The sequence below is a fragment of the Tinamus guttatus genome, unplaced genomic scaffold, assembly GCF_059628265.1.
Source record: "Tinamus guttatus ecotype Peru unplaced genomic scaffold, ASM5962826v1 Tinamus_guttatus_pri_ptg000386l, whole genome shotgun sequence".
Lineage (NCBI taxonomy): Eukaryota > Metazoa > Chordata > Aves > Tinamiformes > Tinamidae > Tinamus > Tinamus guttatus.
In genome coordinates, this window is record NW_028288920.1 from 407,765 (window position 1) to 426,952 (window position 19,188).

Here is a 19,188-nt window from a genome sequence, read left to right on the forward strand (position 1 = left end):
TCCAGGATCACATTTTTTTGTTTTGTCTAAAAAATCAAAGCCTGGGTTCTTACCCTATCCTACTCTTCACGATCATGGTCTTTTAGAGCATACCCGAGTGTTGTAAGACTCAGATCAAGCTGCATCATTAGCAATTTAGCATTAATTCTTAAGACCCACTTTTTCACAGCTGCTAACAGATCCTTTAGATCCTAATAGATCCTTTTCCCCGTTATCCGTGTGTTCTTCCCTCTGCTCCTCGGAGCGCGCGGCGAGGCCGAGCAGCTCCGCGTCCCCCTGCAAGGCCGGAGCGCTCCCGAGTCCCCGGAGCCGCTGGAGCCGAACCGGGCTCCTCATCTCACATCTCCTCCCTAACCTGCCTTCAACGCGGAATGTCGATTCCCAACGTAATTTAATTTCGGCAGTTTTAGCCGTAGCGGCTCTGCGGCGGAGCGGGAATTGCCGCTTTCTTGGCCGCCCGGCTGCTCCGGAGGTCACTCCGCTCCCGTCTAGTTTGATCCCCCGGAGCGGCGCAGGGGGAAGCGGAGCAGAGCTCATTACAAGTGGATCAATTCAGCACCGAGGGTACAAAGGACTGACCTTATTACACACCAAGGCAGCGCCGTGCGGCCCTATCCCTCTTTGTGAAAACCAGAAGCAGGGTTATTATTTTGACGTTAAGCTCAGATAATTCATATTTATTAAACAGGAATTAATGTTAAAGCTGAGTTGTGGGGCTGTTGAGATCCTCTTTTCGTGCTCAGCTCCATGCAGGCTGGTTCCAGGCTGGTGCTCCTGGCAGGAAGATGAACCCGCGGATGTCGCCCGCTACCCGGAGCAGCCCCTTTTGCGGGGCAGGACTACGGGGCATCATTTGGGAGAAGTGTCTGGAGTTCCGAGCGTGGTACAAAACCCAGGGACCCGATTCCAGGAAGGAGGAACCCGGAAGCGAAGCCGGCTGTGAATCCGCTCGGGAATCTCCGCTGTCCTCCGGTTCGGCCTCCAGAGCAATGATAGCTGCAATCCTTGGAGCTGTGGTTCAGATCCCTGCCCTCCCTGCAGCAGAAGCGCTTTGTGCCGGGGCTTGGGCATTCCCGCTGTTCCCAGTCCTGTGTTTCATCCAGAGCTAACATCATTTTGGAAGCAAAGCTCATGGCCTGGGTTTTAATTTTGCTGACAGTTTTTGTGTTGACTAACACACGGGAGGACTCACCTCACCCTAAACAACACGGCCATGGTGATGGTCCCCGTGCAGCACCCACGGCCTGGGGACACGGCCACGCGGGCGCCGCGGTCCCCTGCAGACCCCTCGGCAGAGCGAGGTCGTTATAGCCTAGAAATGACCATTCCTGGGCTCTGACTGTGGCTTAGAGATTGCTTCAAGGATCCCGCTCCTAACACACAAAATTCCTTCCTCTTTGGGCCTGGTCTCGTTTGAGGAACACAAAGGTTCCTGTTTCCTCAGGATCAGCCAAGCCCTTGGCTATCGAGTGGCTTCATCCTTCAGCAGGGCTGGGCTTGTTGGTGGCTCCTGCCCTGAGGAGCTGCAGGGGATGATCCGCATCCATAGGAGCGATCCCGGTGTCCCGGAGCCGCATCCGTCCTCCCCGTGACGCTCCCGTTGGAAGGGGGGTCCTGGCGCTGGAGCTCCCCGTGCTCCTGCCAGCCCCGCGCTGCTCCGCGGGGTCCTGCCCGCGTTCCCGGGGGATACAGAGCAGGGAGGTGGGAGCCAGGAGGGAATCGTGGCGGGAAAGGGAGGAAAAACAGGGATGCAGAGGGATGCGGAGCCCCAGCAGTGCGGGAAGAGGCCACGGGGGGGCCTCCGAGCATCGAGGAAAGGAAACGCAGGAAGACAGCCAAAAAATGGAACAAAGAAGGAAAAAAATAAAAAAGGAGAAGCTGGAACCAAAGGCCCGGAACGTGCAGGGACAGCAGCCCGGGAACGCTCTTCCTTCCGTGGCGGCAGCGGAAGGGCAGCTTCCCGCCATTCCCGCCATTCCCACCATTCCCGGCGGGATGCAGCGCTTTCCGCCCACATCCCCGGCCTCGGTGCGGTCTCTGCTCCGGGATCATCGGGCCCCGGCACTCGGTTCAGTCCAGGCGGCTCCTCCGCCTCCGCGGATGCTCCCGGCAGCAAACGGGTCCGGATGGGTTCCCTGCGGGAAAGGCGGCCGCCCCCACCGGGAGCCATACAAAACTCAGGGACAATGTTAGATTTACCAAGGGATAAGTCCTATAAAAAGTAGCCAGAACAGGAAACAAAATTGCCATAATGGATTTCCCCTACAGTTTAAAGATCTTTGTTAAGAAAACAGCAGAATCTGTTCTGGGATGGGATACGAGTCCTTAAAGCGCTGCTCATGGAACGTAGCTCCGTGTTCCGGGCCAAGCCTTGTTCCTTCTGCAGATCCCTGGAGGAGGGTCGTGCCGAGGAGCCCATGAGCTTCCGCACTCGGGAAAGGATCCGCTTTCCTGTAAACCCGCTGGATCTTGTCAACAAATCCATGGCGGGGGGCGTTGGGTGAAACCAGCCGCCCCCAGGGGCCACGCGATGGCCTTGGGGACGTCGTGAACGGAGTCCCCAACCCGCGAGGGCGCCGCGGCCAAGGGCCACTGTCACCTGCAGGGGGACAGCAGAGGAGCCAGCGCTCACGGAGCTGCAAACTCCGTTGCGCTCAATGAGCAGCAAACGCTCATGTCTTATTATTGCTATTTATTGCTGTTATTTATTTATTATTGCTGTTTATTTATTATATATTAAGCCAAAATAGCAGCGCTGTGCCATTGCCGTAGGGAAAATCCAATTTCCCTGGGGTTTTAAGAGCATTAAACAGGGCGTTTTGTCCTGCGTGGCGTCCCGCTTTGGCCCTGCGGTGCCGTGTGCGTTTCCCACCCCGGAATTCCCAGCGGTTCCCGGCAGCTTCGCCCGGCCCGACCCGTTCCGTGCCCTTCTCGGCAGCCCTCACAAGCGGCCCCTTCCCTGCCCCTCATCCCGGGCTGCATCCGCGTCCTTGTCCCCACGGAAGCACCGCCCGGCACGGGGACGTCCCCTCGGGACACCCTCGGGAGCGGGTCGTGCACCCAGGCCGGGAAGGGGAATCGGAGATCAGGAATCGGGGTGATTTAATGGCCTTTTCTTTAATGATCATTCCCCAAGCACAAGAAGCAGCCTGGACAACCCGGTGACCAGGGCTAAAGGTGACCAAGGGACAACGATGACCGGGGTAAAGGTGACCAAGGGTAAAGGTGACCAGGGATAAAGGTGATGAGGGAAAAGGTGACCGGGGATAAAGGTGACCAAGGGACAACAATGACCGGGGTAAAGGTGACCAAGGGTAAAGGTGACCAGGGCTAAAGGTGATGAGGGAAAAGGTGACCGGGGATAAAGGTGACCGGGGTAAAGGTGACCAGGGGTAAAAGTGGCCAAGGGATAAAGGTGACCGGGGATAAAGGTGTCTGGAGGCGGGTAAAGGTGACTAGGGAATAAAGATGACCAGGCCTAAAGGTGACCGGGGCTAAAGGTGACCGGTGATAAAGATGACCGGTGATAAAGGTGACCAAGGGACAAAGGTGACTGGGGCTGAAGGTGACTGGGGCTGATGGTGACCAGGGATAAACGTGACCAAGGGACAAAGGTGACCGGGAGCTAAAGGTGACCAGTGATAAAGCTGACCAGGGGCCCCGAGGTGACCGAGGCTGATGGTGACCGGGGATAAAGGCGACCAAGGTGAAGGTGACCTGGGTAAAGGTGACTGGGGCTGACGGTGACCGGGGCTGATGGTGACCAGGGATAAAGGTGACCAAGGGACAAAGCTGACTGGGGCTGAAGGTGACCGGGGATAAAGGTGACTGGGGCTGATGGTGACCGGGGATAAAGGTGACCAGTCTCTTCCCTGCGCTGGCTCCTGGTGTCGGCTGCTCCCGCTGGCTCCGCTGCTCCCGCTGGCTCCGCTGCTTTGCTGCGCTCGGATCCCGCTGCGCTCGGATCCCGCTGCGCTCCCGGGTGGCTCCGGCTCCACGTCCCCGCGGCGCTGCCGTCCCTCCCTTCCCTCCCGCCGTCCCCGCGGAGCGGCCGCGGGCCGAGGCAGGACGCGCTCCTGGCAATGACGCTCATTCCCTAGCAATGACACTCATTCCCTGGCAATGACGCTCATTCCTTGGCAATGATGCTCATTCCTTTATTGGGGCCGGTGCCGCGGCGCGGCGCTGCCCGCACGGAGTCGAAGCCACGTTACAGGATGCCGAGGTGCCCATCCGAAGCCGGGGCGGGGAGCCGAGTGACCTCTCTCCGTACAGTATGTATAATATATATATATTTATAATATGTCCTGTATATTCCTATGTATAGAGTGACAAGGACGGGCCACCGTACGGTCAACTTCGGGTTTCTACGTGAATCACCATTGCAAGAGGCACGGAAATTTGGTCCTAATCACGGCCCTCCCCTTGTCATTCAGCCCAGAACACACCCGGTCCCTCCCCCTGCAAAAAAAACAGGAAAAAAAATTCCAAATCGGCAATGGGGGAGAGGAACCGTGATAGAGAACTGGCCCAAGGAGCGCAGGCCTCCGGCATCGGCACCCGGCCGCATCCCGCGGAATGGCCCCAATCCGCCGGGAAGCTCCCTGCGGAGCGCGGGCGCTGCGGGAGGCTCCGCGGATGCTCCCGGGGAAGGTGCTGGGGGTGCCCGAGGCTCCGGCCTCCCGTCGGCGCCATCCCGGGGCTCCCCGCTCCGCTCCGGGTGCCGAGCGCCGGCAGAGGAGCTGCCCGTTCCCGGCGGGAGGCCCCGGCTTCCCCGCGCCCGACGGGAACTTGGGAAGCCAGGCGGGAAGGAGGAGGATTCCCGCGTCTGCCCTGCGGAGCTGCTTCTGTCTCCTTGGCCGGTTCTCCCAGCCTCGCTCCCATGGGATGGGCTGGGGACGGAGCAGGCGCGAGGGGATTCCGGGTGGGAGCTGTGCCGGGTCTGACGCTGCGCTGGGCACCGAGCTCGGAGCGGGAAACCGGACTCACCTCCGGCCTGGGAGGAGCCTCTCCAAAGAACCGGCAGCCCGGAGCTTCCCGGGGGAGCAGCAGGAGCACAAGGATGGGAGGAGAGGTGGGAGGACGGCGGGATGCAGCCGGCAGCACGAGGCAGGGAGCGGGGATGAGCAGCCCCGCGGGGACCGCGCCGTCCCCTCGTCCCCATCTGCCTCCCCAGGGACCGTTCCCATTCCCTGCGTGTCCCGGCCGGTCGCTCCGCCGCTCCCGGGGCTCCGCCGGCTCCGTCGCCCCGTCCCCGCGCTCCGTCCCGGCGGCAGCGGCTCCCGGCTGGATCCCGGAGCCCGGAGCGCCGTCCCGGCCGGCACGCGGGATGGCTGCACCCCCGCGCTGTCCAGGCGCCTCCTTTACCCTTTTCGGCCCTCTTGCCCCTTACCCAGTTCCCATCCATTTCCTCCCTCTCCACAGCCCCCGTGGAGGCCGGAAAAGCGCCCCGGCCCCTCGGGTGGAGGCCGTGGAGCGTCACCAGCCCCTTCTCCTGGCGTCGTCCTTCCTTTGTGCATCGCTCCATCGCCTTTCGTTGCCGGGATGGGGGCCGATACCAGCCCTGGTTTCAGAGGGATAACGCTTCCTCCTGGAGGCGCGCGTACGGGAGGGCTTGGTGGGAAGGGATGGAGATTCCCATCGGCTGTTCCTGCCCTAAGGAATGACACCCCCCCGTAGATGGGGACGGGCGCCAGCTGCACGTGGGAGCAGCCAGCAGGGCAGAGCCATCTCCATGTGGATAAACGAGGGCTCCTGGGACTGGATTGGGATTTGCACCCGCTCTCCGTGCCCCGGCTGGCCGGGGTGCCCAGAGGTGTCACTGCTGCCGCCGCCAGCACGGAGGGTCTCGTGGTCCTTGGCAAGCCCAGCGCGAGGTCCTGCAGCCAGGAAGCCTCCAAATTCCCGTGGAAGTCGCCACGAGTTGGTGCATCAACCGCATGGGAAGCTGGTGGGATCCGGCGAGCAGCGGAGCCCGGAGAGCTCCGCGTTGTCTCCTGGGGGCAGCTCCTCCTCCCTGCGCTCCCGGAGCCGCCGCGCGCCGGAGGCTCCCGCTCCGGCCGCGCTCCCGCTGCCGCCCGGGATGTCCTGCGGCCCCAACGTGCCTCCTGACTCCGCATCATCAAGCACTCCATAAATTAATACATTAAATAAATAAAGTGACAGATCCAGGCGGGGAAGGGGGTGCGGAGGGCGGCGGGGGCAGCTCTCGTCCCGGGAGCTGGTGCTGAGTCTCACACAAACACACGCACACCAAGTAGCTGCAGACAAAGACGAACGGGGCTCGCGGCGACGCGGCCGCCGGGGCCCTCCTCGCTCCCGGGCTCCGCGCCGAGTCCGTCCCGGCGGAGCGCGGCGCTCCGGCGTCACTCCTGCGCCGGCACCGCGGGCGCGCGCGGCGGCCCGGCGCCCAGCGAGGCCAGCGTGGCCGAGGACGGCAGCGACCGCGGCGCCTGGCACCTGCACGGGCAGCAGCAAAGGAGAAAACTGGGTGTCCTGGCCCTTCCTCCGGCTCCTATCGTCCCCTGCTGCCGAGAGTCCGGCTGTTGTCCCAGTTTTTATAGGAACAGCATCGAGGGAGAGCCGGTGTTGGACAGCACAGCGCCTTCTGTGCTTCCCATATCCCCATCCTGCTTTTCATCCTCACTGAACAACCTCATTGATACTTTTGGTACTCATTTAGCACTACCAAAGCCATACGTTAACTGGATTTTAAATGGAATTACACACTAACAGTGCAAGGCTGGTTTCAAAGCCGGGTAGATCCAGGGGAGCAGATCCCGCTGGAGAGCGATTTCAATGTGCAAACGCCAGCCAGGTGCTAGCGGTTAGACTGCCACGTTTGGAAATTCCGGCCCGGGTTCCCCTTGGACAGCCTCAAAATAGAAACGGGAAACAACCCGTTTCCTGTAACACGTCCCCAGCACAAACGCTGTCACCGCCAGCTCTGGGGACACGTCCTGACGGCTGCGAGGTGCCAGAGCAGGAGCTAATGAATCAGAACCCGGTCCCGGTGCCGGTGGAGGTGAGGGCAGAGCTGCGGGGAGGCTGCATGCAGGGCCCCCATCCCACCTCCTCCTCCGTGCCGTGTCCCGAGCGCCTGCGTTCCCTGCGCGCTCCCGCCGCAGCAGCGATTCCCAGGAGCCCGGCAGCACTCACCAGGACCGGGACTTCCGCACGCGGGAGGCTGCCGGCCGCTCCAGGATGCTGTCCAGGTGCATGAGCCTCTCCAGGTGCAGAGCGCGGGGATCCTGCTCGGCCGGGTCCCGGCTCCGCTCAAACTCGAACACGGCCGGCGGGGAGAGGTCCAGCTCCAAGAACATGATGTTCTCGGCCTGCAGGAGGACAGGGCGGAGAGAAAGAGCCAAGGAAAATCATCGGGGAGGCCAAACATGGCACCAAGGGAGGCAGATCCACGCTGGGAGAGAAGCTGCACTCAATGCTAGGGCGAGGGAACCTCCTCTGCTCGGAGCAGCAACAAGGCAAGCACCAGAACCGGGGCCCGTTGGGGCTGCCCAGGTCTTTCATGTTCCTGCATCCAGCAGAGCCTGAACGTCCCCGTCCTCCCAGACCAGTCGCAGGAGCCGCGTGGGCCCGCGGGGCAGCAGCTCCGGGACCAGCCCGTGCGCACGGATAGCGATGCTGCCGAGCGGGGTGCTCACGCTGGGGGTTTCAGCCGAGCGTTGCAGGTTGCCACAAGGTTATTTAATCCCTCCGTCCCTCCGTGACCAAAGGCCTTCCCGCCGGGCCGGGGTGCGCCCGCGTCCTCCCACTCACCCGGTACCGGGGGTGCGAGCCCATGGCCATGGCCACGCGCGCGTACTGGCTGATGGGTCTCTTGTAGCCCACGGCAGACGTCGGCCTCTTCTTCATTTGGTTGCTGTTTCTAAAAGCAAAGTGTCGAGAGAGGAACAGTGACCAGAAAGCAGGAGGAGCCGCCGGAAATTCACCCAAACGGTGAAGCAGGGAGCGCGGGGAGCCGCGCCGACCCGGCGGACCTACCCTCCCGCGGGAACAAGCGGCTGGAACTTCCACTGGTCCTCCTCACAGTCGAAGTACAGGCGGTTCATGATCTTGTTCTTCTCCTCCGGCGGGATGAAGTTCTCGATGATCAAGTACCTGAACAAGGGACGTGTCAGCAGAGAGAAGGGGCAGGGCGGGAAAGAGCGGGAAAGGCAGGAGGTAACGTGGCCAAGATGAGGACACGGGACGCGGAGGGAGCAGAACGGAAGGGGAGGACGTGCTGATCCCTGATCCCTCCTCGTCCCGCCGGGAGCGCCGGCCCGGCCGCGCCGCCTCCGGGTGCCGCCTGGTAAATACCTCCCGATCCGCCCTGCGGAGCAAAGCCACCTTAATCCCTGCTGGCTGGCCCAGGGCTCCACGTGAGCCGTGTAAACTGTATCTGGTAAGGTCAGAATTACAGGGAGCTGCTGAAATCAGGCCAGAAAGTTACTCTGCATCAGGCCAGCAATGTCATCCTCCATAAGAGCATTTGCTCTCCACCCCAGATTGCTCTTTTTGCCTTTTTTGTTGTTTCCTTCTTTCTTTTCTTTGCAGGTGCTTAAAATGCTTTAGCTGTGTTAGAAGGAAAGCCCTTGGGTGCCCGGTGCTGCCCAATGCCACCGGGTCACAGAGCGGTTCCGGACCCGGCCCAGCTGCAGTTCTCCGGCATGAGGCCTTCACTGCCCATGTTTCCTACCCCATTAATAGGGAGTTTCTACCCCACTAATAAGCGGGGTAGCCAAAGCAGCGTGTCAGCAGCCAGCTGCCCAGCCAGGTTCCATTTTTTGAATATATTTTTACAACATGTTTGGGTCGCGCGCGCGTCCCCGCAGCAGAGGGGCCGCCCGAGGGCACCTACTTGAGCTTGAGCTCCCGCGTCTGCTCGTTCTGCGCCTCCTCCAGGTCCTGGCGGACCCGGATGTACTCGTCGTGCTGGTCCTGGATCTCGGCCTTCACGGCCTGCAGCTTGGCGTAGAGCTGCGAGGCGGGAAGGGGACACGGGTGAGCACCAGCCCCACGCGGGCCCTGGTTCGTGGTGCCCACGCAGGCGGCCCGCGGGGCCCCTCACCTTCTTCAGCTTCTTGGTCTTGATCTCCACCTCCTGCTGCAGGGACGTGTACGTCTCCCTCAGCTCCATGGTCTCCTCGTCCCGCAGCAGCATCTCCTGCTGCATCTCCCGCTCCCGGCGTTTCTGCAGCCGGGGGAAACGCGCGGAGCTCGGCGCGGCGCCGGGAGCCGCGGCCCCCCGGGAGCCGCCGGAGCCCCGGAGCGGGGCCGCGGGAGCCCCGGGGCCGCCGCCGCCGTTACCTGCTCCGCGATCTCCTGCCGCTTCAGCTCCAGCATCTTCTGCTGCTCGTTGGTGTGGTCCATGATGTTCCTGCCGCCGATGAGCAGCTTGCTCTCCATGGCCTGCGGGCACAGAGGCCTCGGGGACTCAGCGCGGGCGCCGCCAGCCCCGGTGCCACAGGAGGTGCCCGGACAGGCCAGCAGGACCCCGGCTGCGCTGGGGACACCAGGGACCGCCAGCTCCAGCCGTCGCTGCAGGTCACGGTCAGGGCTGGCATCTCCGCAGCCATCCCCTTTCCTCCAGCTCCGTCCTCCTCTCCAGGAAAACCTTCCTCGCGGGAAGGCAGGACTGGAGCGGGGCGCTCCAGCGGAGCCGGGGACGCGTCACCGCGCACACGGGGACCACGAGCTGCCCGGGGAAGGGGCTCGCGCGGCCGCCCCGCTCGCAGGGACCTCCCTGGCTGCAGGGCCGGGCAGGGAGGGCAGCGAAACCAGGGGAAGCGGGATACGGGGAGCACCCTGGTCCTGGGAGCACCCTCGTCCTTGGAGCACCCTCATCCTGGGAGCACCCTGGTCCTGGGAGCACCGGGATGCAGGGAGCACCCTGGTCCTGGGAGCACCCTCGTCCTGGGAGCACCGGGATGCAGGGAGCACCCTGCTCCCGGGCGCACCCTGGTCCTGGAAGCATCCTGGTCCGGGGGAACGAACTCATCTTGTTGAGCACCCTTGTCCTGGAGAGCAGCCTCATCCTGGGACCATCCTCACCCTGGGAGCACCCTGGCCCTGGGAGCTCCCTCATCCTGGGAGCACCGTGATGCAGGGAGGACCCTGCTCCCGGGCGCACCCTGGTCCTGGGAGCATCCTTGTCCTGGGAGCATCCTTGTCCTGGGGAATGAACTCATCTTGTTGAGCACCCTTGTCCTGGAGAGCAGCCTCATCCTGGGACCATCCTCACCCTGGGAGCACCCTGGTCCTGGGGAACAAACTCACCCTGGAGTAGCACCCTTGTTCTGGGAGCTCCCTCACCTTGGGGTGCATCGTCACCCAGGGGAACAACCTCATCCCGTTTGCCCCCTCATTCTGGGGAGCACCCTCATCGTGGGAGCACCCTTGTCCTGGGAGCACCCTCATCGTGGGAGCACCCTCATCGTGGGAGCACCCTTGTCCTTGGAGCACCCTCATCGTGGGAGCACCCTTGTCCTTGGAGCACCCTCCTCATGGGAGCACCCTCGTCCCTCTGCGCACCGTCGCCCCGCGCCACCCCTCGCCCCGGCGCCCCGCGCTGCTCTCTGCGCCCTTGGTGCCCTTCGGGGCCCGCGCGGTGCAGGAGCCCGTGCCGCTGCCCCACGGCCACGCACGCGCCTGCGCACACGTGTGCACAGTGTCCCACGGGACGTCCCCGCGGCGCCGGCGCGCTGCCCGCGCCAGCCGGGATGCACGGGGAGCGCACGGGGCCGTGGAGCGCGAAATCCGTCCTGACAGCGGCCGGCGCGGGAGGCGGCACCGGCGCGGCCCCCTGGGCCGGGGGGTGTGTGTGCACGCGTGCAGGACGTGTGTGCATGCGTGTGTGCTCATGTGTGCAGGACGTGTGTGCGTGTGTGTGTGCAGGATGTGTGTGCAGGATGTGTGTGCATGCATGTGTGCTCATGTGTGCAGGACGTGTGTGCATGCATGTGTGCAGGATGTGTGTGCATGCATGTGTGCACATGTGTGCCGGACATGTGTGCGTGTGTGTGCAGGACGTGTGTGCGTGTGTGTGTGCTCATGTGTGCAGGATGTGTGTGCGTGTGTGTGCAGGACGTGTGTGCGTGTGTGCACATGCGTGCAGGACGTGTGTGCATGTGTGTGCACAGTGTGTGCAGGACATGTGTGCATGTGTCTGTGCAGGACGTGTGCATGGTGGGTGCACACGCGTGCAGGATGTGTGTGCATGCGTGTGTGTGCACAGTGTGTGCAGGATGTGTATGCGTGTGTGTGTGCAGGATGTGTGTGCATGCATGTGTGCACATGTGTGCAGGACATGTGTGCGTGTGTGTGCAAGACGTGTGTGCGTGTGTGTGTGTGCAGGACGTGTGCATGGTGGGTGCACACGCGTGCAGGATGTGTGTGCATGCGTGTGTGTGCACAGTGTGTGCAGGACATGTGTGCATGTGTGTGTGCAGGATGTGTGTGCATGCATGTGTGCACATGTGTGCAGGACGTGTGTGCGTGTGTGTGTGCAGGACATGTGTGCATGGTGGGTGCACACGCGTGCAAGACGTGTGTGCATGCATGTGTGCAGGACATGTGTGCGTGTGCAGGACGTGTGTGCATGTGTGTGTGTGTCCACAGTGTGTGCAGGATGTGTGTGCATGCATGTGTGCACATGTGTGCAGGACATGTGTGCATGCGGGTGTGCACAGTATGTACATGTCTGTGGGATGTGTGTGCGCGCGCGTGTGTGTGTGTGTGTGCGCACGTGTGCAGGACGTGTGTGCATGTGTGTGTGTGCACAGTGTGTGCAGGACATGTGTGCGTGTGCAGGACGTGTGCATGGTGGGTGCACACGCGTGCAGGATGTGTGTGCATGCATGTGTGCACATGTGTGCAGGACGTGTGTGCATGTGTGTGGGACATGTGTGCAGGACGTGTGTGCATGTGTGTGTACGGTGTGTGCATGCGTGTGCACATGTGTGCAGGACGTGTGTGCACGCCTGTGTGCATGTCTGTGGGGCGTGTGTACATGTGTGTGTGTGCACACGTGTGCAGGACATCTGTGCGTGTGTGTGCACATGTGTGCAGGACGTGTGTGCATGTGTGTGGGACATGTGTGCAGGACGTGTGTGCATGTGTGTGTGTGTGTACGGTGTGTGCATGCGTGTGCACATGTGTGCAGGACGTGTGTGCACGCCTGTGTGCATGTCTGTGGGGCATGTGTACATGTGTGTGTGTGCACATGTGTGCAGGACATGTGTGCATGCGTGTTTGCATGGTGTGTACATGTCTGTGGGACATATGTGCGTGTGTGTGCACACGTGTGCAGGACATGCGTGCATGTGTGTGGGACGTGTGTGCACGTGTGCAGGATGTGCATGCACATGTGTGCAGGACATGTATGCACATGCACAGGATGTGTATGTATGTGTGCAGGATGTGAGTGCGCATGTGAGCAGCACGTGTGTGCCTGTGTGTGTGTGTGTGCAGCACGTGTGTGCATGTGTGTGTGTGTGCAGGACGTGTGCATGTCTGTGGGGGTATGTGCACATGTGTGGGATGTGTGTACATGTGTGGGGGACGTGTGTTCATGTGTGTGCAGGATATGTATGCACACGCACAGGATGTGCATGTGTGCACATGTGTGCAGGATGTGTGTGTGCATGTGCGTGCAAGTGCATGGGATGTGTGTGCACATGCACAGGATGTGTGCGCATGTGTGTAGAATGTGTGTGCACACATGCAGGATGTGTGTGGGATGTGTGTGCATATGTGTGCAAGATGTATGAGCATGTGCTGGGTGTGTGTGCACACATGTGCAGGATGTGTTGCACATGTGAGTGATGTGAAGGATGTGCTTGCACACGGGTGCAGGATGTGCACACTCACATGTACACAATGTGCATGCACACACATGTGCAGAATGTGCGTGCACACATGTGCAGGAGTGTGCAGACATGCACAGCATGTGTGTGCACATGTGCAGGATGTGCACATGTGCAGGATGTGCACACTCACATGTACACGATGTGCATGCACACACATGTGCAGGATGTGTGCACACATATGCAGGGGTGTGCAGACACGCACAGGATGTGTGTGCACGCATACATGACGTGCACGCCCGCATGTACACAATGTGCATGCACACACATGTGCAGGATGTGTGTGCACACGTGAGCAGATGCGCATAGGATGTGTGCACACATCTACATGTGGAGGCTTGTTCAAAGACAATAGTACCTTGTTAGCAGATAGTTAACCACAAGGGTGTCAGTCTTTGCAGCAGATGGGGGACAGAGCCGAGAAAGACGAGGACTGAGGAACACCTCCCCCTGCCTCGTGTGCGACGTGTCTTGCCAGAAGAAAAGAAACAAAGCCAGACAACCGCGCAGGTGGCCAGATGCTGATTGGTTGTGCGCTTTGCAACACTTGTGTTAAGAAAGTATAAAAAGAAGTCGGTTTGGAAATAAAGTTGTCTCACTCTGCACCCCAGACTGAGTCCGTTTCTTCACAAGGTGCAACAAATGGCGCCCAACGTGGGGCACGAAGACTAGCTGTCTCTCCGGTTGCACCGCCCAGCTGAACTCCCGGGAATCACGCTGAAAGGAAGCGTAAGGATCAAGCTGAAAGGAAGCTTACTTTGTGTGCACACTAAAAGCCTCTTGAAAGGAAAGAGGTAAGCGGCTGGGAACTATGGGTTCATACCTAATGAAGGAACAAAAGGACGATTTAGAAGCTTCTCCTAAAAACTTGAAACCGCAAAGAAAAAAATTAGGTGAAGAAGAGCTGCAAAAGGTTCTTGCATGGGCTTCTAAAGACGATCCTTCGGTGAATAGTAAGAATGTTTTTAATCTGGAAAGATGGGACCAAATTGGGGTCCGACTGTGGGATAGTGCCACGCGCGGTGATAAGGCTGCTGCTAACCTGTTGCCACAATGGCGAGTTGTACTCGAAATATTGAAATCTCATAGTGGGTTGCAGTCGAACATAAATGACGGGATCGGGGCCCCTGCCATCCCCTCCGCGCCTCCTTTACCTCAATCGTGTCCTGATGAGAATCAGAAAAGAAAACGTGCTGCAAAAGCCTTTGCGGTACTGCCACCTGATGAACAGGACGATGATCCTTTTGGTCCGGGTCCTATTGACCCTGGAAAGGAGCCAGACCTATACCCCCCGGATCCTCACGATAAATGGCGGGGAAAGGAGCCAGACCTATACCCCCCGGATCCTCACGATAAATGGGCCTCAGTAAAACGAGGAGCAAAACAGGCGGGGGATGTGGGCATGCTGAAAGCCTTTCCCGTTATCTGTGCACCAGACCAGAATCCGCGTTGGGAAGGTTTGTCGTATAATCTTATTAAGGACGTGCGACGTACGGTGACAGATCATGGCCTTGGCGCACCATATACCACCCACCTTATACAATCTCTTTGTGATTCTTCGGTTTTTACTCCCCATGATTTTAAAACCTTGTTTCGCCTCATTATGACTGATATGCAATACACGATGTGGGAATCGAAAATGAGAGAGCTTGCTCGAGCTCAGGGGGAGGAAAACCAGCGGCTGTCGAAAAAAGGTCCTTTACGGGCTGTTACTGTGGACGTGCTAATGGGGGAGGGCGATCACAGTGCTACAACAGCACAAGCAGAAATCCCCCCTGAGGGCTTGCAACAAGTTAAGGCACTTGCTCTCCGCGCCCTTAAGGCCGTTCCGGAGAGTGGTAAACAAAGACAACCTTTTGTTAGCATAAGACAAGATGCGAATGAGCCATATATGAAGTTTTTGGATCGGCTTAATGAGGCTCTGGAGAAACAAATTGATAATGAACAAGCACGAAGCTACATTTTTAAGCAACTAGCAGTTGAGAATGCTAACCCTGATTGCCAGAGAGTTTTGCGGCCACTAAAGGATCCTACTATTGATGACATGCTAAAAGCATGTATTAATGTCGGTACCAAACAGTATGAATATTCACTGATGGCCGAAACATTTGCAACAATGTCTATGAAAAGGCCATGTTTTGCTTGTGGCCAATTTGGGCATATTCGTAAATACTGTCCGAAAACACAAGCAAACAAAGGAGCGCCTGGACTATGTCCGCGCTGCCACAAAGGACAACACTATGCTAATCAGTGTCGATCAAAATTTGATAAGGAAGGTCGACCGCTAGCCCCTTCGGGAAACTTCAAGCGGAGCGCGGCGAGGGGTCGCGCCATGACGGCAAATCACCCCTCGGAGTGGCTCCCACCGGGAAGCAGCCGCCGCCTGTGCGCCCGCACAGGGGGCGGCGCCGGGGTGGACCTGGCCACTACAATAGAAGTGCTAATTACTGATACATCAGTTGTGCTAATTCCAACTGGTGTCCACGGCCCCCTGGGGCGAGGAATGGCAGCACTATTGATTGGGCGATTTTCAACAACGAGACAAGGGCTGTTTGTGTTACCTGCAGTTATCAACGCAGATTTCATAGGAGAAATTAAGATAATGGTATGGACTCCGATACCACCCTGTACTGTGCCGATGGGAAGATATGGACGATATATTGATTGCTGCAGAGCAAAAGGAAACAGCAGAAGAGGCTCTGCATCAGATTACGCGAGCAGCATCAGCTGCAGGATTAAGAATTGCGGAAGATAAAGTACAGGAAAGTCCGCCTTGGCGATATTTAGGATGGAGAATTTCTGATCATCAAATTCGACCACAATCATTGACCCTAAAGACAGACATAAGGACTTTGAATGATCTTCAAAAACTTTTGGGAACTATTAATTGGTTCCGTCCCTCCTTAGGGATTTCCACAGAAGATTATCTAGTCCAGTAAATCCGTTCGTAACCTGTCTAGTAGGACAGACTGTTGATGTTTGGCATATTTTGTTTATTGTTAGCATGCCTGCTTTGTTTCTTGTTATGTGTTTAAGGATAGGTTGATCATTTAATTAAGTCATGGCTGTTCAACCAAAAACAAATAAAGAAGGGTGAGATGTGGAGGCTTGTTCAAAGACAATAGTACCTTGTTAGCAGATAGTTAACCACAAGGGTGTCAGTCTTTGCAGCAGATGGGGGACAGAGCCGAGAAAGACGAGGACTGAGGAACACCTCCCCCTGCCTCGTGTGCGACGTGTCTTGCCAGAAGAAAAGAAACAAAGCCAGACAACCGCGCAGGTGGCCAGATGCTGATTGGTTGTGCGCTTTGCAACACTTGTGTTAAGAAAGTATAAAAAGAAGTCGGTTTGGAAATAAAGTTGTCTCACTCTGCACCCCAGACTGAGTCCGTTTCTTCACAAGGTGCAACACTACACGATGTGCACACCCACATATGTGCAGGATGTGTGTGCAGGAGTGTGCAGACACGCCCAGGATGTGTGCACACGCGTGCAGGATGTGCACACCCACATGTAAACAACAGCATGCACCCACATGTGCAGGATATGTGTGCACACGTGTGCAGGATGTGCACACCCACATGTACACGATGTGCATGCACACACATGTGCAGGATGTGTGTACAGACGCACACAGGATGTGTGTGCACACGTGTGCAGGATGTGCACACCCACAGGTAAACAATGGCATGCACCCACATATGCAGGATGTGTGTGCACACGTGTGCAGACACGAACAGGACGTGTGTGCACAGGGAGGCAGCATACACAGGAGCACGGGGTGCGCAGCGGGTGTGCGCTCGCTTGTGCAGCCCGTACACACACAGGGCGCCTGCGCGAGCCTGTGAGCACCCGCAGGGTGCAGGACCCGGCGTGCGCTGCAGCACCGTGTCACCGTGAGAGCGGCACAGACGTCCCCCTTGCAGGGCCCGGTCCCGCCGGGGCACCCTCAGCGCCGGCCCTTGCAGCCACCTTCTTGTGGGCAGCGCCGCGATGGTGCCCCTGGTGCGCAGGGCGCCCTGGTCCTCCCAGCCGTGCGGGCGCCGCGCTGGCCCCGTTGGCCTGGCCGTTACTCAGCAGATGCCGGCCCCGCCGTGGCCCCCGGCCAGCGCCACCGCAGCGAGCGGGGACGGCGGCCAGCGCCAGCGCGCGGCACTGCGGCCTCCGCGTCCAGGCACGAGCGCCCGGACCGCCCCGGTGCCCCCATCCCGGATCGCTGCAGCCGCCCGGCTCGGCCACGCGGGCCCCGTGCCCACCTCAACCGCCCGCTCGTGGCTACACCTACCTTGTACTTGGTGGCCAGGAGCTCCGTGGCCTCCTGCTCCTTCCGCAGATCCTCTATCATCTTCTCCTTCTCCTCCAGCAGCTTCTGCTTCTCCTCGCTCACCAGGCTGTGGTCATCCTGAATAGCTGCTTTCTCCTCCTCCAGCCTCTCCTTCTGCTCCTTCAGGTAGTTCTCCATGTTCTTCTCCAGGCCATCCTCATTGTCATCCTCCCCTTCGTTCTCCGTGGTGTTCTCTCCGTCCATCGCTTTCTTCCTCCGGCTGCTCCTTCTCCTCTTCTTCCCCAGCATGCCTCGTTTCTCCAGCTGGGCTTTCAGCCGCACGATCTCCTCCTGAAACTCCCGCAGCAACGTGTCCTTGGGGTCCTCGTTCACCCGCGGCTTGTTCTTGATGTTCTTGGCCCTGTTGGCAAACCTGAGGGTGGAGAGGCTCTCGTCGTAGCTGTGCGAGGCCGGGCCCAAGGTGGCCACCATGATTGTCTTGGCGTTGCCGCCCAGGGAGTCCTGCAGCAGGCGGGTCAGCTTGGAGTCCCTGTAGGGGATGTGGGTGCTCTTGCCGTCCACCAGCGCCGAGATGACGTTGCCCAGGGCGGAGAGGGACAGGTTGATCTTGGAGGCTTCCTTGGGGCGCTCCCCGTGGGCGCCCATCTTGCTCTGGCGCTCGCTGCCCGCCAGGTCCACCAGGTTGAGCTTGCCCACGCGGATGTGCTCCTCGCCGTCCAGCCCCGTCTCGCTGCACTCGATGGTGATGAGGAAGATGGCGTGGGAGCGCGAGCTGTACTCATTCATGTTGGTGCTGCCCACCGAGCGCGTCTGGCTCCCCAGGTTCATGACGTGCTCGATCTCCTTGACGTTTTTCGTCACGAAGGAGGAGAGGTCCTTGATGTAGACCCCCGTCTCGGGGTTCTCCTTCAGCTCCAGCTTCTTGTTCTGGTCCTTCGCGAGGAGGTCTCTGATCTCCTCCTGGTAGATCTCCAGGTAGGAGGCCCTCACGAGGTACTGCTGGTTCTGCGAGCGTGAGATGTGGGTGAAGATGTGCTCAAAGGAGATGGGGATGATGCCCCTCTTCTCCGGCTCGGCCCAGGCCCCCTGCATCGTGTAGGTCTTGCCGGTGCCCGTCTGCCCGTAGGCGAAGATGGTGCCGTTGAAGCCCTGCAGCACCGAGTCTATGAGCGGCCGCACCGTCTCGTCGTACAGGTCCGCCTGCTTGGAGCTCGCGTCGTAGACGGCGTCGAACGTGAAGGTCTTGGGCAGCTCCCCCGGCGCGGCGCGCGGGTTGCGGATGGTCACCTGGCCCAGCTTCACGTCCATGTCGAGGATCCTCTCGTAGCCGGCGGCCTCCTCCTTCCTGCTCATGGGGCGGCAGCGCGCCACCACCTTGAGGGCCTCGCTGCTGCGCGCCTTGTTGGCCATGGCGCCGCGGCGGCTCAGGGCCGGCGCATGGAGCGCGCCGCTCGCCCGCTCGCCCGCACAATGGACGCGCTCAGGCGCGCGGGCCCCGCCGCATCCCCACGGGACGCCGTGGGCGGCCGCGCTAGGGGCGCGCGGGGCGCGCGGGGCGCCGCGCTGGGGGCCCCGCTCGCGTGGCGCGGCGCGGCGGAGCGCGGAGCATCGCGGCGCGGCGGAGCCCGGAGGCGGAATGAGGCAGGAAAACGGCGGCGGGGCCGGGCGGGCGGGCGGGGACGCGGCGTGGCGGGGGCGGCGCGCGCGGCTGATTTGCTGGCACGCGGCGCCGCGAACCGGCTCCCCACGCGCCCCGCGGCCCCCCGGCCGGGCACGCCGGGAGCTGTAGTCCCGCCTTTGTTGCGGCTCCGGCGGGATGCGGGATGCGGCGGGGAGGAGGGTGCGGGACGCGGCGGGGAGGAGGGTGCGGGATGCGGCGGGGAGGAGGGTGCGGGACGCGGCGGGGAGGAGGCGCCGCGCGGGGCCGGCTCGGGATGCGGGCGCAGGCGGCGGGATGCGGGGCAGGATGCGGCACGGGCCGCGCGGAGGATGCGGATGCGGCAGGGCGGGAGGCAGGGCAGGATGCAGCGGGGGGGC

General features: G+C 60.4%; 1 protein-coding gene across 1 annotated transcript; it reads right to left on the bottom strand.

Annotated features, from left to right (window-relative positions):
• Nucleotides 1-7,145: 7,145 nt before the first annotated feature.
• Nucleotides 7,146-18,561, bottom strand: KIF3C (kinesin family member 3C). Its single transcript, XM_088530729.1, has 7 exons — nt 17,152-18,561; nt 9,310-9,411; nt 9,071-9,193; nt 8,861-8,979; nt 8,002-8,118; nt 7,777-7,885; nt 7,146-7,334 (listed from the first exon to the last, which is right to left on the bottom strand). The coding sequence occupies exons 1-7, from the start codon at nt 18,559-18,561 to the stop codon at nt 7,155-7,157; spliced, it is 2,160 nt and encodes a 719-aa protein (XP_088386855.1). The 3' UTR covers nt 7,146-7,154.
• Nucleotides 18,562-19,188: the final 627 nt, after the last annotated feature.